We start from the raw sequence: 13,488 nt of genomic DNA, 5'->3' as shown, positions 1-13,488 counted from the left end.
ATTCAGTCTATTTGGATATTACTGAATACTGAACTCTGGTCATTCTAGAAGCACAGAATATTTAATTAATTGTTGCCTTCAGATTGTTTCCCATCTCCTTCTCCTTCTGCACTTCCAACACAGAATTAAAGCTTTTGATGGAGACGTTATATTAGCATTGGATCAATATGTGCTCTAGTAAGTTTACAAATTAAAACAAACATTTCCATCTTGACCTCTGCTTGTCTTGTGCAGACTTCACTAACATTTTAATTATATTTACAGAAGCACTTCCAAAGCCATTTGCTTACCTTCTTCAGGGAAATAATTCCTTCCCGTGTCTCTTTGTCAGTGGATATGGAAAACACTCCAGAACCATCACCGTTTATGATCGTGTATTTCATGTCTGCATTAGAACCAGCATCTGCGTCATTTGCCTTGATTTTGCCTACTGCTGACCCAACTTGGGCTGATTCAGGAACATACAGCTGATAATGTTCTGGAAAAAAATATTAGGACAATATTTGTAATCAAGCTAGAAACAGAATTTCAGAATGCTCAACACCCATCGTGCCTGCTAATCAGAGAACACAATTACCTCAGAATACTGACCATACTAAACTGCAAACCATATACATTTCTGACCATAAAGAGCACCAGCCAGAATTCTAAGTGACATCCAGTATTTGTACAAGCAGGTTCTGATGGCCACTAAAAGATAAAATACTAGTTCAAGAGATAATTAAGTAATTAGAGCACAATACCTCTTGTTAGCAAACATTTGGGAAAATACACTGTGGTGTGAATCACTGGTTTATATTATCCACACAAAAATATCAACGTATCAACACACTACACATACCTTGACTATGGGACATAATTTCTTCAAAGAGCAGATCACTGTTTTGTAGGCAAGAATGACAGAACCAGTCTCCTTACAGTGGGGTAAAAATCTATGTTCACAGAAAAGTCCCAGTTCTTATACTTTGAAACATGTGTTTCAATATAAGGTTTAGAGGCAACAGCCAGTGTAGCATGAGTATTTTGCAGCCTTAGTAAACATATAACTCTCTATGTTCATTTTCCACCTCATCTGGTGAAGGAAACATTTGTAACTACATTTACAAATGTAAAAAGCTTGGAGTTGTTCTCTTCCTTCCCAACTCTTGCAGTTGCAAGAGTGATTACCACTCAAAACTTTATTGCACTGAACAAAATCTGTTTATATCTGAAGTGAGTATTCATGCACCCCATTGTCTAGACATAACGTAAAAAGGCCTATTATGTAACGTAAATGCCTATAAAAAAGAATGAGACAAGAGAAGCTGCAATTATGATACAATGACACCAATGGCTGTTGATATGGAGCCGGGAGAGTTTAATATTACTGAGTTCATTGAGAAATATGCCCAGTACTGTTATACTAGCAGACCTATATTTAGGCTTGGCAGAATTCAATTTCTTTTATTTGATTTTTTTATAATTTTAAATATTTGATTTTTTATCAGTTTTAATTTTCACAGTATCACATAATTATGGGTTTTAAGCATTTTATTTGATTTTTGTCTATTTAAACTTTCATAGTTTCAGGGAATTATGGGGGGATCAAACAATGGAGAGAGTTAGACAATAATTATTTAATGACAGTAGCTGTTGAGATTTAAATGGTTAAAGTTCCATAAACATTAAATCACAAACTATTAACATCACATATCAAAATATGCAGAGTAAATATGCTTAAATCAAGCTCTAATAAAGTTATCAAACAGCATTTTTCTTATTTTACCCATCCATACATTTCAATTAAAATTGCTGGAAATATTTTTTCATCGGGGGTGTGTGTGTGTGAATGTTCATCGACATTTACGTAGTGCTCATTAACACACATTAGGGCAGTGATTCTCAAACTTTTGTAGTGGTGACCCCTTTCACATAGCAAGCCTCTGAGTGCGACCCCCACCCCTGTAAATTAAAAACACTTTAAAATATATTTAACACCATTATAAATGCATTATAAAGGTGCTGTCATTTTGAATGAAGACATATTAAACTGATTTGTGAAAACATCATTTCATACTTTTTTTCCGCATGGTGTCACTACAGCACAGCTACTGAGGCTACAGACTGCCAACCTTTGCTAATGGCAGCCTGTGGCTTCAGACCTACTGAGAACAAAAGAAGATTGGGCCAAAATTGCCACTGTCTTAATTGGGGACAGCCTGTGGCCTCAGTCTTATTGAGAACAACAGATGGTGCTGTCATTTTGAATCAGGACAACTCTTCATGAGTTTCTCAGAAGCACACTTTTTTTTCCCAGTTTCTGCTTTAAGAGACACTTTCAGTCATGAAGAATAACAGAAAAAAAGCATTAATCCTACCAAAAAGTGTTTTCAAAACTATGCTCTGCACTGGATCTACTTAAAGATACATTTGAAAATTAAATATGAACTTAAATTCATTGCTGAATTGTAACCTGTAATTTTGAAAAAGAAGTTTTAAGACTGTGATGAATTTTAAGAACACCTAGACTATATTACCTGATAATAACTCAGACTTTGATGCTATTGTAAAGTCTGAATTTGTTTCTCACATTCGGTCTTGCATTCTATTTTTACTTGATAAACAAGGGTTTGTTTTCAGTCTGCTGCTAACAAATATACAGTGTTTTCTTCAAATGTGAGACTACTTCAGCTCTTTGCTGTCAACCCCAAAACTAAACTAGGAAGCTTAAAAAAAAATCAGTTTATCTAATTAAAACCCAGCATTGATTTCACCAGTAAGGAAATTAGAACAAAGTAATATTGATTTTATATTCCCTGTGTTACCCAGAGAAATGATGTAAAATTAAGTTCTGAAGTTTTCATGTAATGTATCAAGGACTTGTTCCAAATTTCATCGGAAATCCACATCATAGAGATCTGGGGACTGGATTCTGTAACTTGTTGCATCAGGGCAGAAACCTGCACCCACATGGAGTCCCAGTGATTAAATGGGGGTCTTGTGAGGTCTACAGGACTACAGCTGCATAGTCTCCTTTGCAAGGGCAGGACCCATGTTTGTAACTGTGCTGCTGGGTAACAAAGCACATTTATGACATTGAGCTGTTTAGAGAAAACATTAGTTTTCTGCTCTAGCTAGAATCTTTATCCCTATTTGTCAGTCATGAATGTTTGGTATTTGCTGAAACAAGTTCATTTATTTTCAATGTAGATCCTGGGAAATGTTCTCGTCTACCTTGGACATGTGAGGAATATATGTGAATAATTTGTTGTATGTAGAAAAGCACAAGGATGACTGTATCAAGTGGAACAATCATCTGGCTATTGTCATGGATGTGGGAATACTCACCCTCCCCACCACCCAACCCCCCAAGTAGGTGAATAAAGAAAATAATTTTTCACAAGAAATTATTTGAATTTAAATACAAATCTCTTTGGCCATGTTAGCTACCCTTTTGTGTTTGACTTCCAAGAACTGTCATGTGATCAATTTTTAAAATCACATACTTAAAATACTCTTGAAAACTGAGTGTTAAATTTACCTTCCAGGAGTATTTACAATAAAAACCTGATTATAAGAATTACGCTTATCTAACTGGGGAACAAAGGCAATACCATCAACCTTATGTGACCAAATACAGTTAAAGCAACAAATCTCAGTTTTCAAATAAAGCAAGCAATGCTGTAAATGATATTCAAAACCTATTTAGTTGACTAAGTTCAAATAATCTATACATACAATGAAATTACATTTGCTCACAGGCATTCTGTGAACATAAAAAGAAGGCAAATTCATCAAAAATTATTTCTTGCACATTATTTGCCCAGCTCCAGAGAGAGAAAGAGAGAGCGACAGAGTGAGAGAGAGAATTCTTAGCTGTCTCAAACAAACAGAAAACCCTTAGCTCTTAACTCTTGGATACATTTTATGTTCTTCGTAAGTTATTATGTTATGTATTCCTTTCCATCTCTCAGGGCACATCATATGTTAACAAATGATTCTAGTATATTAAGAATGTAAAACATAGTGAAAAAGGTAAAAAACCATTCAGATCATTGAGGGTTGTCTCTTTTTACACAATATTTCCTTGGGACGGTCTTGATACTAGCTGCTTTTAAAATGACCTAATATCTTTGGTTCAGCAACCTTGCTAGGCAGGTGATTCCAAACAATTCTTATAGGGGGTTAACCACTGCCCCCCCAACCTCCCACCCCCACGTCTCTTATGTTTGGAACAGTAGGTTGCTGCTCTTTGGCTTGACAGATTTGATTCTCATACCAGCATCAGATAATAAAAGACAAACACATGCCTATTTATTTTTTCTCCTGTCATATCTCCTGCTGAGAGAATTAGAGAGAAGCCACATGCTCTGAAAATTTAAAGAAATTGAGCCTGGATAGTTCAACTCTTACCAGGCTTACCTTTAATAAAAGGTGAGAAACATTTGCAATTTTTAAATGTAAAACAATCAAAGTCAAATAGTTTGGGGATTTACTTCATCTGATGTTATCTTGTAAAAAAAGGAGAATAATCAATACATTGTACACTAAGCCATTTAAACAAAGGATGTGTCAGTCACTGGCCAGTCTCTTTTGGACCAGAAGTAGAGACATTATACATATTACTAATTGAAATAATTGTATAATTGAAAACTTTAAGAACAAGAGAGGAAGAAAATAACAGTTGAGCAGGAGAGTTATGCAGTGTGACTATCATACAAACATTGACTTGATTCATGTTTAATGGCAGTAAAGTTCTGCTCAATAGTTGAGATAATTCCTCAAGTGGCACTCTTATGTCAGTCTTAATGCCCTCTACAGTTAAAGTTGCAAAATAGTTTTCATTAGCACCCTATGTCCTTGCATTCAGATCTGCAAAACATTCACTTTGCAGGGGGCTAACATTTTTCATGCTTCATCATAGCTGGACTGTCAGTTTTTCCATAAATCTTAAACACAATCCCATTGACTCTTTCTGAGTTATGAGTGCTTTTAAAAACAATTCTGACCATATTTCCTCCCCATTCAGCCAACTCAAAAAAGGGTGAACTTTGATTCTAACTTGGCATGCAAATTTGTGTGCTAAATTTGAAAAAAAAATTGCTTGGATAATAAAGATACAGGCTATTGAAATATAATCTAAATATATTTATCAGCAACTACTAGGAATTATTGCGTAATAAAGTCCACCTCTTCGTGACATCAAAATGAACCTTTACCTTGAGGCCACTTAATAATGTATTGAGGTAGTCTGGATTAAACTTGAGACCCATATCTGATTGAAAGCGACGGGCTGGAGGAGAAATCAAAGTTTTGCAGAAAACTATTTCCAGCTGTTGCAGTATGGTTTGGCTGGTGACAAATTTCAGCATAGCTGGTACAACAGGGCAGCATGGAGGAAATCTCGATGAGGATCTCATTTTGGAGATTCCTCACATTGAGGCTACATCTACACTACTCACCATTTTTGGCAGCAGATAGTGTCTGTATAGCTACACTCCACAGGGAAAAGCAGGCTGTGTCCACACCACAGTGTTGTAGCTACATGTGTCAGTGAAAGGTTCTGGCAGAGGGGAACAGTGGGGAAAAGCTCCAGCAGCTCCCTGTTGCCAGAGCCTTTCATTGAGGCAAGAAAAGACTAGCAGGGAGGAGGCCACTGGGAAAGGTCAAGCTGATGGAGCCTTTCCTGGAGTCAGCTCTGGCAGCCAGGAGCTGGCAGAGCCTTTCCTTTCTGCCATTTAGCTGCTGGTATCTTGCCCTATGACAAAGTAGTGGTCCAGCAGCAGGGAACTGCTGAAGCCTTTCACTGATGTCTTCCCTCTTCCAGAACTGTTCCTCACAGGGGAGCCTTTTCCTGCAGCAGGGAAAGACTCCAGCAGTGGGGAGGCAGTGAGACACCACATGTTTAAAAATAGCAGTGTAGATAGGAAGCACGTCTTGGGTAAGTAGACAGCACACAAGGTATATGCTTGCATACATACTCATACCTCTCAGGCATATCTTTACTCTACTTATCTAAGCCATGCCTCACTGACTACACTCCTATTTATACTCATGCTGGGGGGGGGGGTGAGGCTTCCAGGTATGTACACTACATGCTGCCAAAAATGGCGTGTAGTGTAGACGTAGCCTGAGATCCCTCAAATTGCCCATTGGTCTCTGCTCCCTAAGGCCCAATGTAACGGCTGAATTTTCACAACAGAAAAGGATAGACGTTTAGTTTAATTTTTAAGTAGCACTAGCTGCTGAGCTAATCTAAATCCGTAGAGGCTCTTATATTTTCCCCTCACTTGCAAGCTTCTCCTTTCCACAAAATTAAGGCTTTTCTGCATGTGTGGGAAGAATATTGATTTTATGTTTATAATTGCCTTTCAGGAAATTATCCTCGCAGCAAAATTTCCAACTACCCAGATCCCAGCTGTTCTTCATCCCAGACTCTAAGAAAGATTATATGAAGAGAATTATTAAATATATTAAATAATCAAACCTTATTGCATGTAAACCAAAATGCTAGAAGACTATTGTCATGCTAAGTTGCAAACTATGCACAAGGACAAGCAATAATTATTGTGGAACAAAAACTCAGCTATGGAACTCACAGATGAAAAAAAAACCAAAAAACAGTGTGTGTCATCTTAAAACTGAAGAGCTGGAGAACATTATTTAGAAAAAAAATCTTTATAAACATAGAGCTGATAGCTTCCTACTGTAGTTAGGATGAAAATCAACCAACTACACAGCCAGTACATGTCCCTATGCACTGATTAAGGCCTTAAAAGAGTTAAGTAGGTCTTAAGTAATGCTTAAGTGACGCATGGGCCATCTGCATAGCAACAGCTTTTACCCTAAGTGAATTATTGCTATTAGATTGCCTTACTGGGAACAGTCACAGAGGAACCCATGAAGGCATCCAATTATTAGAACATCATCTCTATCGAAAAATGTGTTTCTTCAATCACACTTTTAAAATTGGTAATATTTAACTACATTAAGTTATTTTAATACATATGAAAATGTGCATTATATATCATGTAACCCCTTTGGGGTTTAGAGAGCATAGGCCAAGAGGAAATGCTGTTTGGGGAGGGTAAGAGCCTGGAGAGAGGGAGAGCAACAGAGTTTGTGTGTGTCTGGAGCTCCAGACAGAAGGTCTACAACAAGCAAGCCCTCACAGAGTGCAGCAGCTGAGACTCTGCCCGAAGCCAAGAAAGGACAGAGCGGCTGACCAGGGACACCCCAGGACAGGATTCAGTATGAGCACAAATGCAAGAAGCCTGGGAAACAAGCAGGGAGAACTGGAAGTCCTGGCACAATCAAGGAATTATGATGTGATTGGAATAACAGAAACTGGGTGGGATAACTCACATGAATGGAGTACTGTCATGGATGGATATAAACTGTTCAGGAAGGACAGGCAGGGCAGAAAAGGTGGGGGAGTTGCGTTGTATGTAAGAGAGAAGTATGACTGCTCAGAGCTCCAGCATGAAACTGCAGAAAAACCTGAGTGTCTCTGGATTAAGTTTAGAAGTGTGAGCAACAAGGGTGATGCCATGGTGGGAGTCTGCTATAGACCACCAGACCAGGGGGATGAGGTGGACGAGGCTTTCTTCTGGCAACTAACCGAAGTTACTAGATCACAGGCCCTGGTTCTCATGGGAAACTTCAATCACCCCGATATCTGCTGGGAGAGCAATACAGCAGTGCCCAGACAATCCAGGAAGTTTCTGGAAAGTGTAGAGGACAATTTCCTGGTTCAAGTGCCGGAAGAACCAACTAGGGGCAGAGCTCTTCTTGACCTGCTGCTCACAAACAGAGAAGAATTAACAGGGGAAGCAAAAGAGGATGGGAACCTGGGAGGAAGTGACTATGAGATGGTTGAATTCAGGATCCTGACAAGAGGAAAAATGAGAGCAGCAGAATACGGACCCCAGACTTCAAAAAGCAGACTTTGACTCCCTTGGGGAACTGATGGGCAGGATCCCCGGGGAGAATAACATGAGGGGGAAAGGAGTCTAGGAGAGCTGGCTGTACTTTAAAGAATCCTTTCTGAGGCTGCAGGAACAAACCATCCCGATGTGTAGAAAGAATAGTAAATATGGCAGGTGACCAAATATGGCTTAACAGTGAAATCCTTGCTGATCTTAAAAAAAAAAAAGAAGAAGCTTACAAGAAGCGGAAGATTGGACAAATGACCAGGGAGGAGTATAAAAATGTTGCTCCGGCCTGTAGGAGTGAAATCAGGAAGGCCAAATCACAATTGGAGTTGCAGCTAGGAAAGGCTGTTAAGAGTAACAAGAAGGGTTTCTACAGGTATGTTAGCAACAAGAAGGTCAGGGAAAGTGTGGGCCCCTTACTGAATGGGGGAGGCAACCTAGTGACAGAGGATGTGGAAAAAGCTAATGTACTCAATACTTTTTTTGCCTCTGTCTTCATGAACAAGGTCAGCTCCCAGACTACCGCACTGAGCAGCACAGTATGGGGAGGAGATGACCAGCCCTCTGTGAAGAAAGAAGTGGTTCACGACTATTTAGAAAAGCTGGACGAACACAAGTCCATGGGGCCGGATGTGCTGCATCCAAGAGTGCTAAAGGAGTTGGCGGATGTGATTGCAGAGTCATTGGCCATTATCTTTGAAAACTCATGGCGATCGGGGAAGGTCCCAGATGACTGGAAAAAGGCTAATGTAGTGCCCATCTTTAAAAAAGGGAAGGAGGAGGATCCTGGGAACTACAGGCCAGTCAGCCTCACCGCAGTCCCTGGAAAAATCATGGAGAAAATTCTCAAGGAATCAATTCTGAAGCACTTAGAGGAGAGGAAAGTGATCAGGAACAGTCAGCATGGATTCACCAAGGGCAAGTCATGCCTGACTAATCTAATTGCCTTCTGTGACGAGATAACTGGCTCTGTGGATGAGGGGAAAGCAGTGGACATGTTATTCCTTGACTTTAGCAAATCTTTTGATACGGTCTTCCACAGTATTCTTGCCAGCAAGTTAAAGAAGTATGGGCTCGATGAATGGACTATAAGGTGGATAGAAAGTTGGCTAGATTGTTGGGCTCAATGGGTAGTGATCAATGGTTCCATGTCTAGTTCGCAGCCAGTATCAAGCGGAGTGCCCCAAGGATTGGTCCTGGGGCTGGTTTTGTTCAATATCTTCATTAATGATCTGGAGTATGGCGTGGATTGCATCCTCAGCAAGTTTGCGGATGACACTAAACTGGGAGGAGTGGTAGATACACTAGAGGGTAGGGAGAGGATACAGAGGGACCTAGACAAATTGGAGGATTGGGCCAAAAGAAATCTGATGAGGTTCAACAAGGATAAATGCAGAGTCCTGCACTTAGGACAGAAGAATCCCATGCACTGCTACAGACTAGGGACCGAATGGCTAGGCAGCAGTTCTGCAGAAAAGGACCTAGGGGTTACAGTGGACGAGAAGCTGGATATGAGTCAACAGTGTCCCCTTGTTGCCAGGAAGGCTAACAGCATTTTGGGCTGTATAAGTAGGAGCATTGTCAGCAGATCGAGGGACATGATCATTCCCCTCTATTTGGCATTGGTGAGGCCTCAGTTTTGGGCCCCACACTACAAGAAGGATGTGGAAAAATTGGAAAGAGTCCAGCGGAGGGCAACAAAAATGATTAGGGGGCTGGAGCACATGATTTTTGAGGAGAGGCTGAGGGAACTGGGATTTATTTGTCTGCAGAAGAGCAGAATGAGGGGGGATTTGATAGCTGCTTTCAACTACCTGAAAGGGGGTGCCAAAGAGGATGGAGCTAGACTGTTTTCAGTGGTACCAGATGACAGAACAAGAACCAATGGTCTCAAGTTGCAGTGGGGGAAGTTTAGGTTGGATGTTAGGAAAAACTTTTTCACTAGGAGGGTGGTGAAGCTCTGGAATTGGTTACCTAGGGAGGTGGTGGAATCTCCTTCCTTAGAGGTTTTTAAGGTCAGGCTTGTCAAAGCCCTGGCTGGGATGATTTAGTTGGGGATTGGTCCTGCTTTGAGCTGGGGGTTGAACTAGATAACCTCCTGAGGTCTCTTCCAACCCTGATATTCTATGATTCACTGTGCCAAGGAGGAATCTCACAAGAAGGACAACCCAGAGCTGGACCCATTATCGCTGCTGCCCAGAGTGAGTACTGGGGCTTGTGCCTTTGCTTTGGAAATAAGGAGGAAGGCTGTTGTTAAGTGGGGAGGTTGTCACTCTGTGTGGCTTTGCAGAGAGTGGCAGAAGAAGGCACCATACGGGTTTTGGGGGGAAGATTTACTGGTGCTGAAGATTACAAGGACAATCAAGACTCTCCACTAGACTGGAACTTTGCCCAGTGACACCACTAGTTCAGCCTGTGTGTTGTCTGCAAACTTGGCAGCCATTAGAGTTCATACATTGGAGTTACTCATCTCCAAAACCTGCCAGGGAGGTTGGTGTGCATTTCTGTGTCAGTTTAATATCTAGGCACATCCCCAACCCTGACTCTCCCTACCTCCAATAAAAGGAAACAACTCTCCAAAACTTTTGAATGCTGCTTTGTATTTTTGCCTTCTTTGGTCACTGAATTCTCACACATCATGGTAACCTAAGACTTTTTATTTGTTAATTAAGATATCTAAATATTACATTTATTCCACTATATGCTGTAGCCTTCATCTTTCCAATCAAAATGTGAAAGTGTTAAAGATGGTGGTGGCTATCTTGCCAATTTTATGGGATATAAAACTGAATTAACTATCTCAGATTACATTTCAAAGGCTCTTCATTGTGCATATGGGAAGGACAGGACAAGTATTCATTATTACAAAACTTTTAAAGAGCTTCCTAACTACATAACATTAATTGTCAGATAATTGTATCTTTCCTTGGAGCTTTGTGATCTCAATTCTTCCTTATAAATCTTTTCCTTTAAACAGCTTAACATATTTCCCACTGGGTGAACTTATAGTTGCTAGGCCATTATGTTCTACAGTGGCTCTTAATAATGTCTAAGTCCAGATAACCATACTTTTACTGGCCCTGAGCCAATTTGCAATCAAAAGTAGGTTTAGTCATGCAATTTTGGTCTGAAAAGTCTCTTAAATACCTTTTTGGGGCCAGACTCTGAAGTCTTAGAAGACTACAACTCCTGTTTCAGAATTCTAAATGCATATGCTGGGTGTCAATACATTTCCTATTCGTTATTTGATTGTGACCTTGTATGCACTTGCAGTTACATGAAGCTACACAGCACGGTGAAAGACAGGCTGTGCCCACCCTCACTCTGGTGTATATTACATGCAGCAGTGAAAGGCAGGGGGAGGCAGCGGGGGTGGGGAGGGTGGGTGGGAGGGTGGAGAGAGGCTCTGACACTGCGACACTACACTGATAAAAATAAGCACTGCTTGGGTGTGTAGAAAGCTATGAAGGGTACATACATTAAAGGCTCAAGCAGGTAGGACACCCTACTCTACTCACCTAAGCAGTGCCTCATCATCTACACTGACATTTACATCCATGCTAGCTAAGTGTGAAGTATCTGTATTCTACATGATGCCATAAGTGAGGAGTTACACTAAGATATTCCTACTACATGAACATTCGTCATAACTTGTGATGTGCGAGCATTTGGTTTTTGATATTTAGTATCCACACTTCACTTACTTCGGGAAAAGGCAGGATTTACTGTACAACACCAACAATAATAGTAATATCATACTTTGAACTATTGTTTTTAATATCAAAAGTGATTTATAAATCTTGTGTTGGAGCGGGGTGGTGGAGGGGCATGTACATGCTGGATTAAAGTTTATAATTCCTTCCCTGTCATGGGAACAACACGATTAATTTGGTGAATCCATACCATATTATCATGTAATTACATTTCAGAATGGATGGAGCAGAACCCACAGTAGAGTTCTTGTCTTTTCCCTATTATTATTGTTGTTAGTAGTAGTATTATATGTAAAGGGATCATGGTTGGCTTCTGTGCTGGAATTGTATCACATCCTCACACACTATCCCACATGAAAAAGATGAAAAATAAAACCCCTGAAAACATCACTTTTTGTGTCCCCTCTCCACCTGTAACTTGAACAGTGATTGATTTTCATTAATAGGTCACTTCCATCATTAAAAATCAGTGTGGCTTTTCAAATCAAATACATATTGAACTTTTACATACTCTGAGGAAACCTGGGTGGATTGTCGTTGACATCAGTGAGTGTGATATTTACAGTTGTTGACCCTGATAGTCCTCCGACCTGCCCAGCCATATCTTTGGCTTGAATGACAACGGAATAATGCTCTCTGGCTTCCCTGTCCATGTTATGCAAGGCAGTCCTGATGACTCCTATGATGCAAAGAAAAATAAAAGAAACACCAGCGTTAGCACTTCTGAACAGTGGTCAAGGGTAGACATCCACAGAGCCTGTTTTGTCACCCGAGGTGGGACACAGAACTTCTACTATTGCAAAGCCCCTTTACAGCCAAAATAAACTATTTTTTATTTAATTTCTGATTTCTAACCAACAGATTGGAAGTCTCTTGTGTGAAGACAACCAAAGAAAATGGGTTATACAATGTGTTGTGGAGAAATGTTGGTGAGAACTGCATTGTTTTCTAAAAAAAATAATATAATTGTGGCAGCATTTGCTAGACAGACAGCTTGCTTGAGGATATGTAGAAATTAAAAACACCCCATATTACAAGAAAATGTAATATATTAATAAATGATTACTCCAATTCATGTAATGTACAAAGACCTCAAGGCACATTGCCAAAAAAACACAATGTTTTATCTTATATAATAATTGCTTAAGTAGCTGTTTAATTGAAATATTAATGAATATGCATTCATGCCCCACAAGAGAAGTCTCAAATTCCACTATCCAGTAGCCAAACAAATAATAATCTTTTGTTTTTGTGCATAAAGTTTGGAACTATTCTGAAAAGTGACTTCAAAAATGGCACCCTCTTATTCAAAATGCCTTGATCTGATCCCTATATCCATTCACAGCTGTAAACAGTTGACCTTAGTGAGAAAAATGCATTTTTGTTGCTTTTTGACTCCTATCTAGCCCAGCAGAGCCGATAGGGCTGGAGGTGAGTGAGCAAAAGTTTCTACTTAATTTTACACATCATCAGCAGAAATGTTTACTAACTTCCAATATCTTCAAGCACACTGATGACAAAAGGGTTGTGCAGGTATCACCTAAGGCTTGACCAATAGGACCAATATTACTTTTGTCACTGGTGGTATGTTAGATCAAGGGTCTCAGACATGTGGCCCGCAGGGTTCTTCCCTGTGGCCTGCCAAGCTCCCCGCTCCGCTCCCCCCGTTGCCTCCCTAGCGCACCGCATCCCCAGCCTACCTCCAGGCCAGGGGCGGGCAAACTACGGTCCCGGGCTGGATCCGGCCCCTCAGGGCTTTGGATCTGGCCCGCGGATTTGCCAACCTCGTGGTGCTGAGGGCCCCGCACTGCTTCCCTGCGGCCCCGGGAGAAGGGGAGAAGAGAACTCTGTGAACTGTTCTT

At 40.4% G+C, this 13,488-nt stretch overlaps 1 protein-coding gene across 4 annotated transcripts in view; it reads right to left on the bottom strand.

Annotated features, from left to right (window-relative positions):
• CDH18 (cadherin 18) overlaps positions 1–13,488 on the bottom strand; it is an 849,773-nt gene that overhangs the window by 87,189 nt on the left and 749,096 nt on the right. For 3 of the 4 annotated variants that reach the window (XM_084618628.1, XM_084618629.1, XM_084618630.1), the window contains 2 exons: positions 12,138–12,305; positions 291–478 (listed from right to left, as the gene is read on the bottom strand). In XM_084618628.1, coding sequence (XP_084474754.1) covers positions 291–478; positions 12,138–12,305 — 356 coding nt within the window. Of the gene's footprint in view, positions 1–290; positions 479–12,137; positions 12,306–13,326; positions 13,446–13,488 lie in introns of those variants that run through there. The other variant, XM_084618631.1, reaches the window with a different exon arrangement.

Source organism: Lepidochelys olivacea (assembly GCF_965140295.1).
Source record: "Lepidochelys olivacea isolate rLepOli2 genome assembly, chromosome: 2".
Taxonomy (NCBI): Eukaryota; Metazoa; Chordata; order Testudines; family Cheloniidae; genus Lepidochelys; species Lepidochelys olivacea.
Note: the sequence above shows the minus strand (reverse complement) of the source record. Positions and strands in the feature narration are given on the sequence as shown.